Raw genomic sequence first — 21,569 nt, 5'->3', positions numbered from 1 at the left:
GGGGACCGTCTGTCTCATGCTGCCCTTTCTGGGGCAGTCCTGTATCCCCAGCTAGTAGGCTTCTCGGGCCATGTTCTGGGTCCTTTCTGGGCAGCCACTGACAGAATATGGCAACCTGGGCTTGGCTCTGCTGGCACACAGTGTGTCTGCCCTGAGGCCAGGCCAGGCCAGCACAGGCGGCCTCGCACAACTTGCGGCCCTAGGAGGCCCGGCCTGCGTGGCAGTGCGCCCCCTGGTGCCGACTTGGATGCCGCACCCAGCTCTGACAGCAGCCAGGATCTAACCTCATTCTGAGCCGGCAAATCCCATTAGGACAGGCATGCGGGGCCCCTAGGACTTCCAGGCTCCCCTGTCAGGGTGAGAGTCTCATCCGGGGCTCTTTGGCTGGCTGGTGCTTGGCAAATGCTCCACTCTGGGTGGGCAGATGCTCCCTCAGCCAGGCCTGCTTTAGGAGCCCAGGAGCAGGACAGCTGGGGCAATGGAAGTGCCTAGAAAGAAGTGGAAGGGGCCTTCTTGTCCAGTCTCAGACCTGGAGGTACTGGGGACTCTTGCCTGAGTGCAGGGAAAGCAAGAAAGAGGAAGCCCGAGGCTTAAAGTGCACACGAACAGGCAGAGCCTGGCCGCCAGCCGCAGCCGCACATCGTGCCCCTCCACCCCCGCCCCCCCGCCCCCGCCGTCTGCTCAGTCCCCACACAGCCATAGTGCACAGTGTTTCTTTAATTGAAAGACAACAACCGACCTCAGAAGCAGCTCCTCCTCAAGCTGGGTGTGATTGCTCGAAACCCCCACCATACCAGGGGCCAGAAAGTGAAGGGAGGGGGGAACTAGCCATCGTGCGGGGCGGGAAAGGCCGAGGAAAATTGGCTGCCGACTCCAGCGGGATGCTGGGCCTTTTCTTGGGCCAGTGCCCCCCTTCGGACCGTGGACTGCGCACAGGGTGCATCACCTCCACGCGCTGGCCTCCTCCAGGACTGTCCAGACTCGGGGTGGGGGGGGGGCAGAGTCTGGGCAGGGCAGGCTTGGGGGCAGCTGCCCTCTGCCCCCTGGCTTGCCTAGGTTGGGGCTGGGCAGAAGCCCAGCGAGACAGACACCAGACCCAGCTCAGTGATGTGAGCGAGGAGAGGGAGGATGAGAGAGACGGATGGAGACAGAGAGAGGGACAGAGAGAGACAGAGAAACAGACAGGAAGACACTGGTCTAGAGGCCAGTAGAGCAAGGAGGCTGGGGTAGATGGGCCGTGAACTTGCAGAAGGGCGGGGGGAGCATGGAAGGCCAGGGGTAGCAGGCCAGGCTAAGGAGGGTTGGAAGCTGGAAGTACATGAGAAGAAGGAATGCGTGCCAGGCAGGTGGGGTGGGCTGTTTCCTCCCTCTTAGCCCCTTCCCACCCCCTAGACCCAGGGACCGTCTTCCTTGGACCGGAGCCTTGGGTGACTTGATCTCAGGGTGAATGGGAAGAAAGCTCTATGAGGGTGCTCTGAGTGGCTATGAAGTGGGGGGCAGGGGCAGCTCTGAAGCCAAGGCACACGTGACGGCGGCTGGGTCTTGTGCCCCATCTGCACGCCTGGGAGTCGGGATGAGGGCGTCGGGAGGCAGCGCGTTGGGGTCCGGGATCAAGGGCGGGGGCTGGGTTGGGTGCAGCTGGGCACTGGCTTCCCTCCCTCACTCTGCCCTCCCCTTCGGGATGTCTGCTGCGCTCCCCAGAGACCCCGCCCAGGCCACCGCGGCCGCCGCTGCCTCTACTTTTTGTAGTTGCCAAACTGGATGGCCAGGCGGTCGGTGACGCAGCGGAAAGTGGCCGGCTGCACCTCCCAGTAGGGCACAGGGTTATTGAAGAGGCTGATGCCGTTGTAGTACGCCCGCTTCACCCCGAAGCCCACGGGGCAGAAGTCGTTGACGCCCACCTTGGTGATGTTGTTGGTGTGCAGATAGACCACCTGAGGGCAGAGGGCGGTGGCTCAGGCCCAGTGCCGGTGGCCCCGTCACCCCTGACTGCCCTCCGAACCTGTACCGGCCTGGGTGGGCCAAGCAGAGGGCAGACGACAGAGGGCTTGGGCCCTCCCTCCGGGCTGGGTCCCGCCTGGCCACCTCATGGGTGTGATTTAATCACAGCGCCTGCCCTTTGAGGTCCGGGATGTGATTCTTCCATTGTTGGGAGGAGCAAAGCGAGGTTTGGGTACGGTGGTCACTAGGCTGTTGGATGGGATTAAGGCACTGGTATGTGACCAGGGGCCAGGACGAAGGGCCCCGGTGTGGCGTGTGGTGGGTGGGAAGGGAGGGGCACGCGGGGGCCAAGGGATGGGACGTGGGTATCGATGCAGGGAAGGTGGCACCTTGGGCTCACAGAGGGTCCCTGGCCCTCCCTCTGGGCTCCCCGGGGCTCCAGGCCTGCCCCCGGGCAGCAGCCTCTCACTCCAGAGACCCATAGATATGACAGGAGAAGGAGCCTGCACGTGGCCCCCTCTTCCGTCCAGCGCGCAGGGGTACTTGCTCTTTAGCAGCTCTCAACTTCCCGAAGCCCCTCTCTTGGGGAGGGACAGAGGAAGCAGGAGAGAGAGAGGGTAAGGAACCCCACGATGGGCGGGGGGAGGTGCTCAGGCTGGAGCAGCGCCCTCTAGAGGCAGAGAGGACACCGGCCGCTAGAGGGCGCGCTGAGCCGGGCCTGGGCCTCGCCCCGGCAGCTTCCGGGCTGCTCCGCCCTCCCCCGCCCTCCCCGGATGCGGAGCTTGTCCCGACTTGGCTCTGACCCGACAGCCTGTAGAAATGGCAGGTCTCCTGGCTAGTGTGATTGGGGCCGAGGAAGAGACTGGAAGCCAAGCCAGGACCGGAGTGGTGGTGGTGGTGGTGGTGGGCGGGGGGGGGGGGATCCTGAGAACCCCAGGCAAGACCCTGCACCCCCTCATCAGCCTACTTCCTGCCCCGAGCTGGACCCGTCCGTCTCACCACAAATCCGTGCACCTCCAGCGCGCACACTGTTCCCTGACCTCCCCGGCTCTGCCGTGCCTTTCTGGTGTCCCGCCCACCTAGGAGACTTTCAGCTGCAACGTCTAGCAGGCCGGCTCCTGCTCATCCCTCACACCCTCTCTCCACCCATGACCCGCCTTCCTTGCCAGCCCCGGGGGAGTCCCCGCTTGCCTTCCCTACTTCCTCAGCACAGCTCGCTGGCCCTGAGGGAGGGATCCTTGTGATGGCTTCTTTCCAGATGCGGAGGCAGAGGCAGAGAGAGCAGGCGTAGCTGCCCAGACCACACAGCTGGCCGGCCGCACGGCAAGGTCGCGCGCCACTCTGTGTCACAGCCCCTGGCATGGGGGCTCCCCCCAGCTCTCACCTGGAGGAGCTTGAGGTCCGGAAGGCCAGAAGGCACCCTGGACAGCTTGTTATTGTCCAAATGCAGCTCCCGCAGGGTGGGCAGAAAACTTAGGCTCCCGTTCTCGATCATGCGGATCTGGTTGTGGCCCAGGCCCAACCTGCGAAGGGCACATGACATTACCGAGACGCTGGGGGAGAAAAGAGCAGTGGGGCAGGGCACCCCACGTGGACCCGCAGCCCACCTGTACAGCTTGGAGTAGCGGAGCAGGTCCTCCAGCTCGATGGCCTGGATTTTGTTGTGGTCCAGATGGAGTTCGTTCAGGGTCTCGGGGAGGTCTGCCAGGAAAAGAGGGTGCTCTGAGTTGAATGTGGGAGGGGAGGCCATGTGTGCGGGCTGGGTCTGTATGTGGGGGGGGGCGCAGATGGGAACAGAGGGCTACCAAAGCCCTCCCTGAGTTGACTGGTGGCTCCAGATGTCCCCAGATCCCCCCATCTGTGCCCATCTGTGCCATGGAGGCTGGACAGCATGGGGGAAAAGGTCCGTCTTCCTACCTTTGGGGATGCCCGTGAGCTTGGCCTCAGAGATGCGCAGGTAGTTGAGCTTCAGGCCATCGAAGGCTCCAGGCTCAAAGCCACTGTTCTCCAGCGGGTTCCCGCCCATCTCTAGGAGAGACGCCCCCCCACTCAGCCCTGACGCCAGAGCCGGGTGGCTGCGCGCACAGCCCCAGGTCCTGACTTGGGCTGGCCTGATGGGTCCTGCTCCCCCATCTACCCCTGAAAGCAGCTCCAGTGATTTACTGGGCTAATTGCAAACTCCTGGCTGTTCAAGACCATCAGCTCCCAAGGGCGTTGGCCCAGGCATTGGCCTCAGGGGGTAAGGGGAGCAGGAGGAAAAGGAGGGGAGCCAGAGATCAAGGTGGGGCTCCACCGCAGCCCACTCAGCTCCTCTGGCCTGGCCTCTGGTGGCCCCTGGCTGGCTGGCTGGCTGGCTGCACTAGCCCTTTCCCTTCCCTCCCTCTACGGTCCCCGGGTCTCTCTTCATCTCGCCTTGGCAGCTCTGGGGCATGTCCCCAGACAAGCCTCCAGAATGTCCTGTGAGGCCCACCAGGCTTGTCCATGGCACCCAGCCCCTCCGGCTGCGAGAGGCCCCTCTCCCTGAGCCTTTCCTGCTGGCCACAGGGTGACAACCGCCACAGGCCGTGCCACACTCACCGATGCAGTTCATGTTGCGCAGCCCGCTAAACACGCCCTTTGGCACCTTGCGGATGCGGTTGTCATGGATGCGGAGCTCCACCAGGGAGCTGGGCAGGTTGGGAGGGATCTCCACCAGGTGGTTCTTGGAGATATAGAGCTTCTGCAGCTTCCGCAGGGGGCTGAAGGCCTTCTCGTGGATCTTGGAGATCTTGTTGTTCACCAGGACGAGAGCCTGGGGCAGGGGGGCGTGGGAAGTGAAGGCACAAGCGCCCCGCCCTGCCCTCACCTCTTCCTCCCTCCCTTGCCGCCCGAGCTGGAGATCGGTGGGGCTGCCAGTGAGGCCTCGAGGTGGAGCGATTCTGCCCCGTGCTTACGGCTGCAGGCATCCGCACATGTGAGCCGTGACCGGGGGCGCTCCCACCAAGCCCGCCTCCAGACTTCTCGCAGGACTCTGTGGGTCCCCAGTCCCCTCTCGCACCCGACACATACGTGTGCACACCCACGAGCACCCGACTCCTCAGCTGCACACTGCCCACCTCCTCGCAGCGCCTCAGAAGGGCCAGGGCGGGCTTACGTAAAGGTGCTGGAGGCCCTTGAAGTCATCCTTGCGGAGCTCGGAGATGCCATTGTTCTGCAGGTCCAGAAGCGTCGTGTCGGGGGAGATCTCCTTGGGCACAGACTTCAGCCCTGGGGGCCGGGGCCGCGGTCATCAGCGTGAGCCCCAGCCCCAGCCCCAGCCCCCAGAGCAGCTCAGAGCGCGGGGACACGGGCGCCCACGGACACCCACACAGGGCCTCCACCGTAGACCAGGGCCCTCCTCACTCCCTGCTCTTTTGCAAACGAACAGCTGGACAGCGTTCCGCGCTGAAACCAGGAGTCCCCGGACCCTGTGTGGGGTCACCCCATCCCCGACCCCACCCTTTCGCGCCCATCCCGCGGGACACACACGTGTCTGTCTCCCTGGTAGGGCGCTCAGGCCGGGCCTGCGCCTTCATGCACCCGTCCCACCCTGGGCCCGGGACTGACCCAGGTCGGAGCACTGAACGACCCGCAGGTGGCAGTGGCAGCCAAAAGGACACATGGCGCTGAAGGTGGGCGTGAGGGAGTCCAGGTCCGGGACACCTGAAGTCGTCTCGGCACCTGAAGCCTCCTCATCGTTCAGCATGGGCAGCCCGTCGTCCAGGGTGAAGTCCCAGAAGCCCTTCTGCTCAAACGGCAGGGCCTGGCTCAGGGCCAGCAGGGGTGCGAGGAGCCACAGGGGCCACATGGTGGGCATGCCTGGGAGGCCGGGGTGAGGAGGGGCCGTCAGGAGGGCCCAGCCACCACTGGTCCCTGCCCTCGGGGCCCCCTCCTGGCAAACCTCCAAATACCAGGCGCTGAGCTTTTGCATGTGATGGCACTGCGTTCGCCATCCCTCACTGCGGACGGCCAGACCCCAGGGTGGGAGTGGCAGGGAAGGAGGCGGCGGAGGGAGGGGGTGCGGGCAGGCAGGAGACACCTCCCTCTGCTCCCCTCTGATCGCAGGCAGGCCTGGGGGTTCATGGGCAGTGCATCGCCTTGCCAGTTAGCGAGTCTGCAGCACTAACCGCCTCCTCTGCTGTCTTCCACGCACCACTGAGTCAGCTGGCAGCCTGCCCGGGGCGGGGGGGGGGTGGTGGTGGGGGGTTCCGGGAGGCTAGTGGAGGGAGTGGAGGAGGCAGAGAGGGAAGGGCAACCATTTGCCCCCTACAGGCTTTGAAGACTTTGGATTTGAATGTACTACTGTGGCCACGGCCAATCCCACATGCTCAGGGCAATGTGGGCGCCGTCGGGATGGAGTTAGGCCACCATGAGTCACTTCCTTTCCTGCCTCAGCTCCCCCTTGCAGCACGTCCACATTTTTCAAAGAAAGTCAAGAGGCCAAGAGGCCAGGCTGGGCACGCTGGGCTGACACCTGGGCTAGCCCCGGAGGCCGTGTGGAGAAAGAGAGGAGCGCCCTCCCTGGCAGGGGCGAAACCGCTGAGGTGGAGGGGGTGCGGCCCCCCCCCCCCATTGCTCCCCGGGGCCCCAGCACCCTCTCCTGGCCCACAAGACTTCCCCTGGCTTGGCCTGCAGAGCCCCAGGGCTCCCACATCTGCTCCTGCCTTCCTTCTGCCTGTGGCCCAGCCCCCTGGAGAGGCCACCAGAGGGGAGCAGGCTGCCTCTGGGTGGCAGGCAGGATCAGGCTTGTCTGAAGGCTCCCCCAGGCCAGGCAGTGGGGTGGGCGTGAGGGGGAGGCTGCCCTCTGCCCGAACCTGCCCCCAGGTGCCCATATTTACCCCCCTCCTCCCCTCTCCCATCCAGAAGTTCCTGTACAGGAAAAGGCCGGGGCCCCTGCCTCTCCCGCCGTCCTCACCAATTCGGATTTCCCGGGAAAGTCCCAGCCGGGCTCATTTGCCCCATTCGTGAAACAGGCATGTGTGCCTGCCCTGCTTCCCTCCCAGGCTCGGGTGACTGAGGCTGCCCTGGGCGCATCTGTGGGCAGTGAGCCTGGCTGGCTTCCAGGGGCTTCCTGTAGCCCCCAGTGGGCCCCACCCCCGGGAGCCCCTCCTCACTTCGGGCCCGCTTTGGATGGGGGAGGGGCTGTCAGGGGCTTCAGTGGGTCTGGGTGACCCCCAAGCCCAACTGCTGGCTGCAAGTGTGGAAGGAGTCCTCGGGGAGCAGAGCCCGCATCCTCTAGGCCGGCACCTTGTGCGCAGTGTGGCCCTGGCCGCCGCTTCCCTGGGCCAGCCCGGGCCCCTGCAGGCTCCCCTGGGCTCCTCCCACCGGCAGGCCAGGGGCCACCTCCAGGTCTGGGCACAACTGCTCCGAGCCTCGGCTTTCTCTCCATCCCAGCCTCGCCAACCCCTTCCACACTCCTCAGGCCAGCCCCGAGTGGGTCATAGAGCGTGCCCTGGCTCCCGCCATCCCCGAGGATAGAGTGGGAGAGGAGTGTGCCGCCTTTCTGGCTCCCAGGGCTGTGGTGTGCTTGTCAGGCACAGGTCACAGACCCAGGACGTGGTTCAGTGGACTCAGCTGGAGAGTCAGCCCCGGAGCACCCGCGGCAGGTCCCAACAGCCCTCCCGAGGGCTGGCCCCCAGTGATGAGCTCAGAGAAGCTGCCTGCCTGTCCCAGGTCACACAGCAGAGTGAGGATCCCCCATGTCGGGAGAGGACCCCGTCTCCCCGGCTCCCTTGGGCCTCAAGATCCCACGATCACGCCCCAGGTCCTGCCAGCCCCGGGCTGGCCGAGCAGGACCCAGGGGAGCCCCCAGAGGGTCATGGGGCCGAGTAGGGAGAAGGCCCTGTGCTTGCCTACCTGGACGGTGTGTCCCTCCTTCTTCCCCTGATTCTGCAACCTCCGGGACACAGCAGGGTAGGCCGAGGCCTCGAGTGCCTGCTGCCGCTGCTTGGGGCCCTTGTCTGGGAGCCAGTGGATGCCCAGGGCTGGGAGGAGGGGGAGTGGTAGGAGAGAACAGGAAGGGGAGAACGGAGGCAGGAGAGCAAGATGGAATGGGAGGGAGGGAGGAGACTGTTCCCCTCTTGCCCGGCACCCCTGCCAAAGCTGCTACCTCACGGGGGGATGAGTCAGGGCTGGAACGCCCAGTGGGAGCCTTGGAAGGCTTTGGGATCCACGGTCCACCTGGACAGGTGGGGGTGGCTGGGGTGGTCGGGCCGGGTCCAGGGGCGGCTGTGAGGCAAAGTGGGCAGAAACAGGCCTCTTCTGGCCTGCGGGGGCTGAGAAGGGCTGGGGGTCTCCCCAGGGAGCCTCTGTCTTCCCGTGGCTGCCCCCCGCCCCCAGGGTAGAGGACGGGCAGGCGCTGGGAAGGCCCACCGGGGTGGGACTGGCCACCCAGGCTCCAAGTGGGCTCGTAGGACCCGTCCTGGGGCAATGGGGACTCTAGAGGAGATGAATCAGCTCAAACCGGCCGTGCTTGACATGGCTGCATCTGGGGGCCACAGAGAGGCCGAGGGAGGGGCCCTGGGCTCCAGCGCAGGCTCACTCTTGGCGGGGGGAGGGACCGAGGCCGAGGGTTTGGAGGTCCCACAGCAGGGCCCCGCGATAGAGGCAGAGGATGAGGTTTGGCCGGTTCTCCCCCGCCCCCACTCTTGGCCCGGCCCAGGCAGTGGACAGGCCGGCGGGGTGGGGGCTGGGCAGGCTTCCCAGCAGAGCCTCATTTCCACTCCCGGAGCTGGCACAAGACTCGGCGGGTAGAACTGCATGGGGAGCAGGGGGCCGGCCGGCCGGTGAACCCGAGGGGGTGTCCCCAAGGACTTCGGGGAGGGCCTTGAGCCCCATCGCGGTGTGCTTGGAGCTCGCCGGACCCCGCCCCTCGGGGCCAAGGAAAGAAGTGGTAATGGCGGTGAGGCCTCCGGCCCGGTGCCCACAGGTGTGAGCAAGGCAAAAGGCCGGGCTTCCCGGAGGCTGTGCCGCCAAACCAATAGGGCCTTCCTTGTCTAGCCCTCCGAAAGCCAGCACAGTCCTCGGAGCGCGACCGTTCCAGGTCAGCGCCAAACAAGACGCGTTGGCGGCCTCTGAGAACATGGGGGTGCCGTGCCAGGCATTCAGGCCAGGCCAAGGGCGGCGGGAGCAGGACTTAAGGTCTGGCATGCCCTGGGAGCTTGCTTGCAGATGCGTGGCCCGCAGCTGCCAAGTCGTAGACGCCGGGCACTGTCCCGAGGCCTCAGCCCGGGATGTCTGGCCCCACCGAGCAACCCGACCTGAACTCCGGCGTGCGTGCCACCGTCTCCCTAGCCCTGCCCCATCCCTAGGACTACGTGGATGGGGACGGGTGGGAGGGAGACGGGCTGAGCAGAGGGTACCCTCCCCCCTCCCCCCCCCCCCCCCGCCCCTTTCCATCCACCAAAGCCCTCAGGGCCCAGCTTCAAACAACAGGCCAGGGGCAGGGGCGCTGTCCACAACTGTATTGCACAGGTGGGCACGGTGCGCAGGCTGACGCCCAGCTGCCCCTCGCTGCCCTCCCAGGCCCCAGCCTGCCCCCCCCGACAGCATCTCATCTACACTTGGGTGCCAGCTATGGGTCTGCCGAAGCCTGCACGTGCACACGTGTGCAGGGGTGACTGCGTGAGCGGCTGGTGGCTGGAGAGGGGAGGGGCGGGCCCTGAGCCCCACCCCATCTGTGTCCGCACCCCGGGCCACGCCGGGCCCTCCGCTATCGCCCCCGCATGCCCTCTAGGCTACAGCGCGAGCTGCTCCTTCCTGCCATGGCCCCGGCACTGCTGGTGTGACTGGACAGAGCTGGGTCCTGTGCTCTGTCAGCCTTCAGGTACGGATTCGACCTGGATGTGGGGGTTGGAGGCCCCAGGGAGCCAGCCGGGAGCCAACCTATTGGCTGCATGCAGAGCGCTGGTACCGGGGAGGTGGTGGGGTGGCCGGTGCCGGCTAGGCCGGACCTCTCTCCCCACAGCGTCCAGGAGAGCCATCCACCCCTCTCCCACCCTGCCAGGAAACCTCTGGAAAACAGGAGTCAAACTGTTGGCCAGGAGTCACGCAGCAGATGACCCAAGCCAGCTGGGGATCCTGAGTTTCCTGGTCCTTTCACACCTGGGCTGTGTGTCCTTCCTCCTTCTCCCACTCACAAGGAATCCTGAGCCCCTGCTCACCACGTTCTAGAATCTTTGGGGAAGAGGGAGGATGTTATTACCTGCCAGAGGCGGGGCAGGGGACTCAAATGATTTCTTAACGGCCCTCCCAATGACCAAAAGAAGAAAGCGAGGCTTGAATAGGTAACCGGAGGCTCAGACTTTGCCCCACACTCTTGCCCAAGGCTACACGATAAGGAAATGGTAGAACTGGGACTCCACTCTCTGCCTACCTGCGCCTGTGTCTGGCCCCACCCTCTGTCATTGCAGACTTTGCCACAGGTCCCAAAGCCACAAGACCCTATATTCTTTGTGCTGTGTGTGTGTGGGGGGGGGGGGGGGGGCAGACCAGCCTCTGGGGCCTTGGGAAAGACTCCTTGGCAGCTCCCTCACCTAGGCTGGGAGGTGATGCCATTGGAAAGCAGGGCCCTGCTCTGTGGGTCCTTTGCCCCCTTGCTTGCATCATGAATCCTCTGGCAACGTGATGCCTCTCTCTGACCGCCAATATCAGGAGCTCCCCACTGGCTGTGGGGCCATACGCCCCTCCTTGGCCCCAACACACCCACCAGGCCAATCGCAACCTTGCTGTTTGTGCTGGCTACGGGCCTGCAGGGATGTCACACGGAAAAGGCATCAAGCCCCCTGGTCACCAGGCCAGGGAACTGCCCCGGAGCATTTTAGGTCCTAGCAGGCCCCAGACCCCACAGCAAGATGTTCTCAGCCCGGCTCCCAGAGCATGGCGCCCTGCCTGCCTTGCTCCCCACCTGAGCCAGGCCAAGACAAGGGGGTTTGGCCCCACTTTCTGGGTAGGAGAGTGGCCAGGCACCTGCGAGTGAGGCCCTTGCCTTCCTGGGCCCGGGGTTTCCTGCATCCCCTTCCCTGCATCAGGTTCCCTGCTCTCTGCCAGGGGCTCTGGCCCCTCAGAGCCCCTCACAGGGCTCCCCCAGTGCATGCCTGCTTGTAGCCAGGCGGCCTCCAAGGTCCTGGCGGACCGTAATCAAGGGTAGGCAGGGACTCAGACTGCAAGAAGGTGAACCTCACATTTGCCTCTGGTCTCCTAGGACAGGGCTGCCAGAACCAGCCTCTCTCTGCCCTCTGCCCCTCTTCTTGAAGTCGCACGTCTGTTCCTCAAATTCCCGATCCAGTGGCCACCTCAGCCTCTGACTGCTGTGTCCCCCTTGGCCATCTGGCCCTCAAGGGGCAGGTGGTGGGGGGGAAACTGCAGGTCAGCCCCAGGCGTTTGCAGAGTTCGGCTCTCCCATGCCATGGATTGGGAGAGCTGGGTGCAAGGAAGCTGGGTAGAGAGCCCTGCCCCTCAAAACTTCAAGATGTGTTACCACAGGGAAGAGGCAGGTGAGTCATCCGAGTGATGCTGCAGGCTGGTAGGCCCCCGGGGAGAAGGCCCCCTCCGCAGCCACCCCACAACTGCCCTGACCCAGAGCCGATCGAGGGAGGGGGAGCCAAATGGGGTGGGTGTGAGGCTGCTTCCAGGAGCCTTGAGTCCCAGAGGGAGTGAAGGAGGCCCCGGGGGACCCTGGGGCTGTGGGCCCAGGTTGGGGGGGATGGATCACAGCCACCCACCCCCTAGACGAAGTGGCTGAGGAGGCCCCGCGCCCACAGGGGCCTTCCCGCAGGGGCCACTGGGAAATGGGCTCTGGAAGACGGAAGGGCCTGACCACGGGGCTGGCCAGCTAGCCTCAACAGGCCTCAGGCCCGGGGGGACAGGACTGAGCAGACACCCACCCCGTTCCTCCAGCCGAGCCCCCTCTGCCTGCTCCCTACCGGCTCCCGCTAAGGTGGGATTTACAGAAGGCGTTCTGTGGGTGACCAAGGTGTGGGTCCCGTGTCTCAGCAGAAGATGACAGGAGGGAGGGGAGGGGCACTGACTGCCCCAGGTGCCAGCTGACGGGAGGGGCCAGAACTGCCAGGACCCCGCCTTCGGCGGGAGCCTTTGCTTACCCCCTCCCCCCCTCCCCGGCTCACGGGAGGGTGCCCTGGGAGAGCGACCATCATCCCCAGCCCCTCGATTTGAGCGAAGCCCTGGGCAGGTATGTCCCCTCCCACCAGTGGGGCCCACGGGTGTGGAAGGAGGCAGCTCTGGGCAGAGAACAAGCTCTGTCACTCTCGGGTGACAGAGGGGAAGGGTGTGGTGGGTGGGGATGCGAAGACTTCTCTCACAATTAGGGGTGTTGGAAGGTGAGGGAAGGGCCCTGGGGTCATGCAGGACAAAGGACCCAGTGGCTCAGCAGATGAGGCCCCGGAGCTGCAGCTGGGACCATCTGCGGGGTCATGGTGGACACGCCTGGGCCATTGCCTGTGCCTGTGTGCTCCGAGGAAATCCTGGGAGACCGCCCCTCTCTCGTGCCACGGCTGTGTCCCCAGGCAACTGAGGAGAGGTGACTGCTGGAGCAGTCCCGACCGTGTGGTGTCTGCGGGGCTTCTCCCAGGAGGGGAAGAGGGACGCGGTCCAGGAAGGAGGGGGGCTGGGAGAGACGGGAGGGCCTTGTTGGAAGGCTCCGCCTCCTTCTGGGGACTTGGCACAGCCCGGGAAGGGACGCTCTGGGGCCTTTCAAAGGCCCCTTTTCCTCCTGTCCTTCCTCGTTTGCGCTCCTCCAGGGGGCCAGGGCCACTGGTAGGGCCGGGGAGAAATTTGGTCACAGGGGCCGGCAGGCCAGGTTTCTGGGCTTCTGAAATAAGCCTGCCCAGAACTGCCACCAGCCCGGCAGCGAAAAAGCTGGGCTTCAGGCTCCCCGTCTGCTAAACGGGGACTCCGGACCCTGCTTCAGGGCAGGGCACGAAAGCGGTGGGTGGTTAATGCCCACTGTGCCCTGGGTCCTTGGGGCTTAAAGGTGGGCCGGGGAGCGAACGGGTGGGCCGGGCCCACCGGGGCGGCACTCCGCGGCGGCTCCTTGGCTCCCAGTCTGCTCTCGCTGTCCGGCGTGGTGCCGTCCTTTCAACATCCCCCCTGCCCCCCCAGTCCTGCCCTCAAAGGCTGACCATGATGTCCCGTGGGCCAGACGTGGGCAGCCTGCACACTCTCTCAGGGCAGCTGCGTGTCGCCAGGAGGCGCTCACGTGCGTGTTCGCAGCTGTGCCTATGCACTCTCACTCCCCGCTGACCTTTGCCCCTGGGTACAGATCCCCAGGAACCTTCCTTCTTGGCATCCAGGGAGCCTCGAGCATCTCCCGCTTGCCTCAATGCCAATCAGTCCCTGCAGGGTGGAGACTTGGCAGGCCAGCGAGTGGGGGAGGACACGGATGCAGGAGCACGCTGAGGACAGGACTGGCCCGTATCTGCAGCCAGAGTGGCCCTTAGTGAACACTGTTCCGCCGCAGTCTCTCTGACCTGAGCGAGGTCTACCCTACCCGCCCCAACCCGTGACCAGTGCCCAGTCCCCAGCCGCACCCACGGCACTCGGTGGCACATACAGAGAGCTCCATTCTCCTTTGCTCTTCTTTTAAGTGGCTTGGCAGGCCCCTCAGCATGCCCGCCATCTTGGGAGCTTGCAGGACAGGGGCCAGGGGCCCTGTCACCTCTGCCTCCAATCCCCAGGAGGTGCAGTTGGCCACAGGCTGTCATTATCAATGCCCCAGTGACTTTGAGGCTTCCTTGGGTGGTATGGGGTCAATAGCCAGGGTTTGTCAGTCGGGAGCCCTGAGTCCCGGCCCCAGCTTTGCACCTGACTTGCTGTGCAATTGTGGGTAGGTTCCTGCCCGTCTCTGGGATTCACTTGCCCCCTTTGTATGATGGATGGAGTGGGAGTGAGACCAGCAGGAACCGCTCGGCCCCTCCCAGAGAACTTTGGGGGTAACCTTGCGCTACACTTTTGATTCTGACCTGAGGCTCTCTCTCCATTCCAGAGTTGCCCCATGCACCCGTGGTGGCGGAGGGGGGGGGGCTGCTTCTGGGGGACAGGGCAGTTGGTCAGAGAGCTCTTGAACCTCACTGATCCTTAAAGGCACCCATCCTGGGGAGCACCTGGGGGGCTCAGTCGGTTAAGCATCCAACTTGATTTCGGCTCAGGTCGTGATCTCACGGTTCGTCGGTTCGAGCCCCATGTTGGGCTCTGGGGTAATAGTGTGGGGCCTGCTTGGGGTTCTGTGTCACCCTCTCCCTCTGTCCCTCCCCTGCTAATGCTCTCTCTCACAAATAAGTAAATAGAACATTTTTTAAAAAGGCACCCATCCTGGGACAATGGTGTCCTAGTTTGGAAGTGGGCCTGCGGCCTCACTTCTCCCCAGGGTCCCCAGAAGCCACGCGAGGCCCAAAGCCAGGCCTGCCCAGGGTAACACGGCACGGTTGCCTGAGTTTCTCTCTGCCCACAACCCCGCATTCTGAGTCTCAGTCCAAGGGGCTTCTGGGGACAGACAGAGCCGAGCCGTCCGGGCAGCCCCACCCAGGGCCCCCGGGGGCCAGGGCCCTGTGGACCTCCGCCTCAGCCAGGAGGACGTAGAGGAAGGGAATTAGCCTGTGGGTAAGGGAGAAATACCTGGGCAGGCAGCCTGGGAAACCAAGTCTGTGAGCCCACACCAGGGACAGTGGGGACTGTTCCCTAGCACTGAGCCCTCCCACCCGTGTTCCCAGGCTCGGGACTCGGGACCGGCGGTGAAGGAAGAGCCGCTGGCCGAGCTGGGATGCCAGCCACCCAGCCATGCCCTGAGCGATGCTCTGTGGGGCCAGTCACGGGGAAGAACCCGAGAGGGAGACAGGGAGGGCAGGTATGGAGTGCAGCTGAGTGAGGTCAGAGGGGAGAGGAAAGGGGGGGTGGGGAGAAAACGCAAAAAGGGACAAGCACTAAGGGGGCCGCAGGGGTGCGGGCCAGGAGCCCGCAGCAGCGCTGGCCGGGAATCTGGGGATCACAGACAGCCTGGGAGTGGGAGAGGGGGGTGAGGGGGCAGCAGGGACAAGGGCAGGGATGTGGATGGTGGGGGCATTTTGAGGATGGCGAGGGCGCAGTGGAACCAGGGATGAGACAAGGAGGGCAGCTCAGGGCCGGCGTGGGGACACAGTGGGGACAGTGTGGGGCTGGTGTGGGGGCCCTACCTGGGAAGGGCAAGCGGCCGGGCACAGGCTGGCTAGTTGGCAGGCTTGGGTGTCAGGCAGTCAGTGTGTCTGTCCGTCTCCGTCGGGCCCTCCGAGAGCAGCTGCTCACTCCTGGGCAGTTTGTGGAGAGAGGGAGACAGAGGCGGTGGGAGGGAGGCTAAAGGCTGGGCGGGCTGGCCGACAGGGAGGGGACGGCGGGAGGGGGCGGGGAGGGAGGAAAGGAGGGAGGGGGCTGGTGGGGCGGAGAGGGAAGGAGAGAGGGAGGGAAGAAGGGAGGGAGGGGGCAGGCCTCCCAGCCCCCCTGGAAGCTTCAAAGGGAGCAATTTTCTTGTAGACGGCTGGGCTAGCTGCACCCCCTCCCCCTCCCCACCGCCTCCCCTCCCCACCCCCCCCCCCCCCCCCCCCCCCCGCGCATGGGGAAGGGACACACTCCCACTCCCACAAGGACCCTTGGTGTCTCTGGGCCGGCACAGCCTTAGAGAGTCAAACTTTCCACTGCCTAGATAGGGACACTGAGGCCCAGAGAGGGGCGGGAACTATCTTGCTGGCACTTGCAGGCGAAGGCGAGATGGCAGAAAGGGAAGGGAGACAAGGGGGAGGCGGCCTCTGGTTGCTAGTCCAGCGAGTGGCCCCTGGAATTTTGTTCTGAGCCCGCCCAGAACCCCCGGCAGCCTGGGCCTGAACAAGGAGGTGGTTCTCTGCAGTCAGGGAGGCGGCTGTTGTGGATTTCTGGAAGGGCTTGAGGCAGGCCCCCAGGTACTCTGGACACCCCAGCCCCCCACCCCGCTGCAGCCCTTTGTGCCCTAAAACGCAGGACGGGTCCTCTCTGTGTGATCTCAAGACGGGACTCCGCGAGGGACGGACAGGAAGGCATCACAGACTCTGAGGGTCTTCCCTCGCCTGCCAGCCCTGAGGCTCAGACAAGCTGAGAGTGGAAGAGTGAGTCATCTTTCTTTGCTCAATCCGTGCGGTCCCCTGCAACGCAATGAATGCTCTGTGGGTGGGCACTTCCTCTGGGCTGAGCCCTGTGCTGGCCACTGACAGGGGCGAAGTGGGCCAGCCTGCCAAGCGTCCCAGGAAGAGGCCATCGTCAGCCACCACCCCACGTGATCGCTGGGAGCTCAGCGGCTTCCTGAGGGCCAGGACGCGCCCAGCTCCACCTGCGGCTAGAGCCGAGGGCCTTAGCACACCTCCTCCCCGTCCAGGGGGGCCCCACTCCTCCCCTGGTCTGTTGTGCCCCAGCGTCCAGCGGAGTGAGGCCGAGAGCCTGGCCGCGTTGAGGAAGACTCTTGCAGGTGCTGCTCCCAGAACAAAGGTGAGGGTTTAGATGGAGCTAGAAACCAAGGTGGGGAGCAACACTGAGTTCCGCAAAGGAAACAGAGAGGGGGGAAAGTGAAGCGGGCCACAGGACGGAACACGATGCCCCAGGGATCAAAAGAGAAAACTGCATAGAGGACCAGCCGGGCAGAGGCTGAGGCACGCCAGGAAGAGGCGGGTCCAAGGAGAAGAGGGATGAGGTCTGAGGGTCCTGCCTACCTGGCCAGCTGTCCCGGGCCACGTGCAGGTGGGATCCAGAAGGTTCTGCCTGGGGGTGCGGCTTCCCCTTCCCATGTGCACCAGCTTCGGTTCGGGAGCCCCGGCCGGGGACGTGAGACGCACGGTGGCCTGCCCAGGCTGTGGTGCCTGCCTCCAAGAAGCTTCCAGGCTGGACCATGGAGAAGGGAGATGTGGGAAAAACAGGGTCTTGGCTGGGAGCACGCGTCGTTTGTCTCCGTGTTTGTTTTTTCCTGTTTCTGGGAGACACACTCCCAACATCGCTGGCAGTAGAGAGACTATATCACAGAAGATAGCCTCCCTTAGCTGCGATATCCCCAACCATGGCTGCATGGGAGGAAAAACGTGTCCACAACATGTCTGAAACAAGGACCCCATACTGTGATTCCACACGAAACATCCAGAGTAGGCAAATCTATAGGGGCAGAGAGTACATTAGAGGGTTCTTGGGGCCAAAGAGAAACATTGGCAGTGGAAGGAACAGCACATACCAAGGTGCAGAGGGCGTGGGGAGCAGGGGAGGGGAGAGTATCGCCGCAAGCAGGTGGGGCAGCCTCAGTGTCCCCCACGCAGCGCGCACCCTTGGGCATCAGCCAGGCACGTCCCTGGAGGGAGCTTGGGGGTGACCATGAGGCAACGCCCTGTGCACAGGGCACATTATGCACCCTGGAGCTCTTTCCTGCAGCTGGGGGATGCATCTGGGGCAATATTTCTGTAAATACGGCTCCTGCGCCTGGAAGGCTCTTGTGTCTGTGGTTTGCAGTCTGCAATAAGGCATAACTGCACGCCCGGCCCAAGGCCCACTGAGTCACTCGGCCGGCTTGGCCCTCTAATTTGGGGGCCACTCCCAGAACAGCCAGGCAGCACCTCAGTCCTGGGCCTCCCTCTTCCCCTCCCTGTCCCCAGGCCTCGGCTTTCCCTGAAGCACAAGGGACTACCTCGACCCCAGCTGAAGCTGTGCCGGGGACAGCAAGTCCTTGCTGGCTAGCAGGAGCAGTGGCCTCCTGCCCTCTGGCCTCCCAGTGCTGGGAGGAGGCGGCAGGAGGCAGGGGAAGGCAGCATGGAGGGCAAGGCAGGAAGGAAGCGCATGCATTTCCTGAGGCCCCCAGGCTCTGAAGGAGGCCAAGGCACGGCTGTCTTAGCTCCACAAGAACGCTCGGTGGACAGGGCCGGCCAAGTCATGGGGGTCACGGGGGCCGTGGGAGGCAGACCCCAGCCCCCGCCAGCGTGGACCCATGGGTGACGAGGGTCCTCTCCCAGCGTGCCCCGGACTCTGGGATACCAGCACACAGGGCCCCAGAACCCTAGCCCGAACACTTTCCCCAAATGGCTGCAGAGTGCCGGGTGATCCTGGTGCCCCAGATCAGACTGCGGCGAGCCCTCGCCTAGCTGCCCCAGCCGGCTCTCCGGTACCCGGCCTGCAGCCCCAGGGTGCAGGGAAGGTGCTCGAAGGTAGCAGGGCAGGGGTATCGGGTCGGGAGAGAGGAGGGCTGGCAGGGGCAGGGGTGCTAAGGTGGGAGTGTGTGCAGGCTGAAGGGAGCAGGGGGGAAGGCAGGGCCCGTAAGCAGCTGTGGGGGGCTCCTGGGGTGGGGCAATCCAAGCCCCCCGCCATCCTGTAGGGCCGTGTGTGAAGGACCTGGAGTCAGCGGCAGCCCGTCCCCTAACAGCTGGCCTGCAGCTGTTTGTGCCCTGCCTTCAAAGTTAGAGGGGGGAGGCCCAGGAAAGAAGCGGGGCACACAGCAGGCAGGCTTCGAGCCGCCGCTCCCTTTGGGGCACGAACCCTTGCCTTTGGTAGGGTTGCTTGGAGGGCAGAGTCTGGGGCCCCGGGAGGTGGCCCAGCAGGCGGGGCTCCCAAGGGCTTGAAAGGGCCCCGACCAAGGTGGTGGCAGCTGAGGGAGCTCCTCCTGAGCTCCAGCCCACCCGGCTGCTGGCCCCGTGAGCCTCTGGGGCCTGGAAAGAACAGCATGGCCCTGAGCTCCAGGGGCCCTCTGCCAGCCCCCTTCTGGGGCCTTCCTGGCCTCTCTGCCTTGCACTGTTTGCTTGGGTCCCTGCTCATCCCTGTCCGCCTCTACGCATCGCTCCCCTGTCTGTTCTTCCCTCCTCACTTCCCTCCTGCTCCTCACTCCTTCCTTAGATCTCCCGTCTGTCTCTCTTTCCCTCCCCTGGGCACAGAGTCAGTCAGCCTCACTGTTCTCCGCCCCCCCCCCCCCCCCCCGAGCACATGAGCTGCTGGACCAGAAGCAAGGATGTGCTCGAAGAAGCATGATGGTGACCAACTATGATGAGTGCTACAAAGGAAACCGCACAGGCCTAGGTACTAGCGCTGGATGGGGCTGCAGAGAGGGCTTCTTGGGAGGAGGCGGCTCTCCAGCAGCACCCTGGGCTACCTTCCCCGGGGTGCCCACACAGGACCCTTGCAAAGCCGGCCCAAAGCAAGTGGTCTCACCAAGGGAGCGCCCTGACGCCTTTGCCTTCCGGACAAACGCCCGGGCAGGGACATATCATGCATATCAAGGTCACCGCTCGAGCAAGTGACCCTGCCCGGAACTCAGCCGAGATCTCAGAGACGGCCCTCAGGACTCCTGGGCGCTGCAGCCCCTGAAGGCAAGCCAGCATCTCCAAGTTCACAGCCCTGCACGTGACTGTCACTCGCAGCCCGCTGGCTTCGTCCACTCCCAAGCTCCACACTCTGAGTGGCTGGGCAGGGACAGGGTGAGAACCAGGCCCACAGTCACCGGGAGGCAGCCCCTCCCACCTCGAGCCCCTCCCACTCCCTGGAGGCTGGAGTCGTAACATCCTGAAGCCCTGAGGTCCCATGCCTAAGTGCTCAGGGGGACCCTCTGGGTGCAGGGGGCTAGGAACCATTCCGGATGAGGCTCATGTTGAACAGGCCCAAGAGGAAACTGAGCTGCCGCGGAGTGAGCCGAGCCTCCACTATCTGGAAGTTTCCCAGCTCCGATAGCTGAGGTGCGGCCAGTGAAAGCTGGCACTCTCTATGCCAGAGCTTTTTTTGACCTGCCCCTGAGGACATAATCACACAGCGGCTCTCTGCCCCAGGCCGTCAGGGCTATAATTTCAGGGCCCAGAGGGGTCTCCATGGGGGCTGGGCCTGTGTCTAGCTATCTTTAGAGAGGCATGGTCTGGGGTGTGGCTAGATGAGGGAAGGTGGACAGGGGGCTGTGCTGCAGGGAGGCATCTGTGGGCTGCCCAAGAAGCCGGTGAGATACGGGGAGGCTGCCATGGTCTTCCCCAGGTGGGGGGAGGCTGGCACCCAGGACCCGCCCCTGGGTCTTCCTGCTGCCTGTGGGGCCAGGAGGCTCCATCTGGGGCAGTGGGTGAGGGCAGGCACAGGGGAAGGGGCCGGGTGGCCAGCGTCTCTTGGATGGGCCCTGCGTGGCTGCCCTGGTGGCAGCTGCTACACGGGCAAGGATGGGAGGGGAGCCCAGGCGTGGGCACACCATGCCGGGCATATCCTTTGCTCCTTCCGGGGCCTGTTTCTCCCGGACGTGAGCCAAGCTTGCCACCACGGTACGAGGCAGGAGGAAGGCTTGGAAGCAAATGTGCCCAAAGCTAAGCAGGGAGCCTGGCAAGGGGCGGGAGGCGGGCCCTCGGTTAGGGGCGCCGGGGACAGAAAGGAGCAGGCAGGTCGGAGAATTTGGAAGCCGATGGGCAGGACTCTGGGCCTGTAGCTGGGAGGGGTGGGCAGTGGGACAACATTTCACTGAGGTCCCGGGGAAGGAGACGGGGGGGTGGCCCCAAGGGGTACACATCTGCTCCCCGTCCGTATTTTCCACCGCTTGCACTTGTTGGCCCAGGTGTCCCCTTCTGGGTCTGCACTGTCCCCACCGTCCTTCCCCTCAGTGTCACCCCCACCACCTCAATACCCCTGTCTCAATCTGAGGGCGGACGAGTGCTGCCCTTCTTGCCACCCGACTGCAGTCACCCCTCAGACGCCCAGCGCTCCGGGCCGTGCCCACCACCATATGCCCCAGTGGAGCCAGCTCTGCCCTGAACAGGAGCACAGTAATCGCTGCCACGCTGGCATGCGTGAGTAGAGGATATGGGGTCAGAGATGCCGGTGAGGAAGGCGTCGGCGCAGGGCAACGGGCGGGCCTGGTCGCCCCGGCAGGTCTCGGCTACACTCGGCTGGGGCTCTGTCCGGGGATGTCCCACTGTGGGCATGCCGTGCTGCCTGGGCCATCTCCCCTGTTGGACTGAAGGTCCTGGCCTTCAGCTGCCGGCACCCCGTGCCTTCAGGAGAGAATGTTACTCTCCGCTGGGCAGCCCCACGCAAGGATGATGGGTTATATAGACTCCCAGTCCCCTTGCCCCCACTCAGGACTGGCTCAGCTCCAGAGCCCCCGTGGGGATTGCCTGGACGGTCATCGGTCATGGGCCACCTTCTCCCTGGGCCACTCCTGTTCTTGTCCTCCCCTCCCCCAGGTGGTGGCCCCAAGACATCCCAGTAAACTCCCTGTGAGCTAACCCTGGCTTCCTAGTCCTAGTGTGTTTCTGGGGAGCCCAATGGGAGACATCCACTAGGGGCCTGGCTGCGTCTGGGCTGTCTTGGGCCCAGCTCTGCTCAGGAAGATCAAGGACAGGCTTCCAGGCCTGGGTTCAGCCCACCTGACAACAGCCCCAAGGGCCAAGTAGCTGCCGGTCTGAAGTGGAACTTGCCCCAGTAACTACCTGGGCTGCCTGCCTCCTGTGTCCCTTGCCCTTCTCTGTCTCTCAAGGCCAGGTTGCCCTGACAAGCAGGTGGGCCTTGGGGTGTGGCCCTCCTCCCAGGCCCTCTGGCCTCATCTGCTCAGTAGAGGTAAGAGCAGCAGGAAGGGGAGGCCCACGGGGGATGGGGGGGGGTCACCTAACTTG

The 21,569-nt window shown here is 64.5% G+C and overlaps 1 protein-coding gene and 1 long non-coding RNA gene across 4 annotated transcripts; one reads left to right on the top strand and one right to left on the bottom strand.

Moving 5' to 3' along the window:
• Nucleotides 1-699: 699 nt before the first annotated feature.
• On the bottom strand, nucleotides 700-15,437 carry BGN (biglycan). Of its 2 annotated transcripts, XM_045473195.1 has the most exons (9): nucleotides 15,144-15,437; nucleotides 7,816-7,943; nucleotides 5,527-5,778; nucleotides 5,075-5,187; nucleotides 4,519-4,732; nucleotides 3,859-3,969; nucleotides 3,549-3,642; nucleotides 3,326-3,464; nucleotides 700-1,934 (listed from the first exon to the last, which is right to left on the bottom strand). In XM_045473195.1, exons 3-9 carry the CDS (start codon nucleotides 5,774-5,776, stop codon nucleotides 1,737-1,739), a joined length of 1,119 nt encoding a protein of 372 aa, XP_045329151.1. In that variant the 5' UTR covers nucleotides 5,777-5,778; nucleotides 7,816-7,943; nucleotides 15,144-15,437; the 3' UTR covers nucleotides 700-1,736. The 2 variants fall into 2 exon arrangements, with proteins under 2 accessions (XP_045329151.1, XP_045329152.1); XM_045473196.1 differs by lacking the exon at nucleotides 7,816-7,943 and having other exon boundaries at nucleotides 15,144-15,380.
• A 158-nt stretch (nucleotides 15,438-15,595) lies between these two features.
• On the top strand, nucleotides 15,596-21,182 carry LOC123595440. Of its 2 annotated transcripts, none has more exons than XR_006711167.1 (2): nucleotides 15,596-16,082; nucleotides 18,870-21,182. It is a non-coding gene; the product is annotated as an uncharacterized LOC123595440 (long non-coding RNA). The 2 variants fall into 2 exon arrangements; XR_006711166.1 differs by lacking the exon at nucleotides 15,596-16,082 and adding an exon at nucleotides 17,914-18,149.
• The last annotated feature ends 387 nt before the right edge of the window (nucleotides 21,183-21,569 follow it).

The sequence above is a fragment of the Leopardus geoffroyi genome, chromosome X, assembly GCF_018350155.1.
Source record: "Leopardus geoffroyi isolate Oge1 chromosome X, O.geoffroyi_Oge1_pat1.0, whole genome shotgun sequence".
Classification (NCBI taxonomy): Eukaryota; Metazoa; Chordata; class Mammalia; order Carnivora; family Felidae; genus Leopardus; species Leopardus geoffroyi.
Note: the sequence above shows the minus strand (reverse complement) of the source record. Positions and strands in the feature narration are given on the sequence as shown.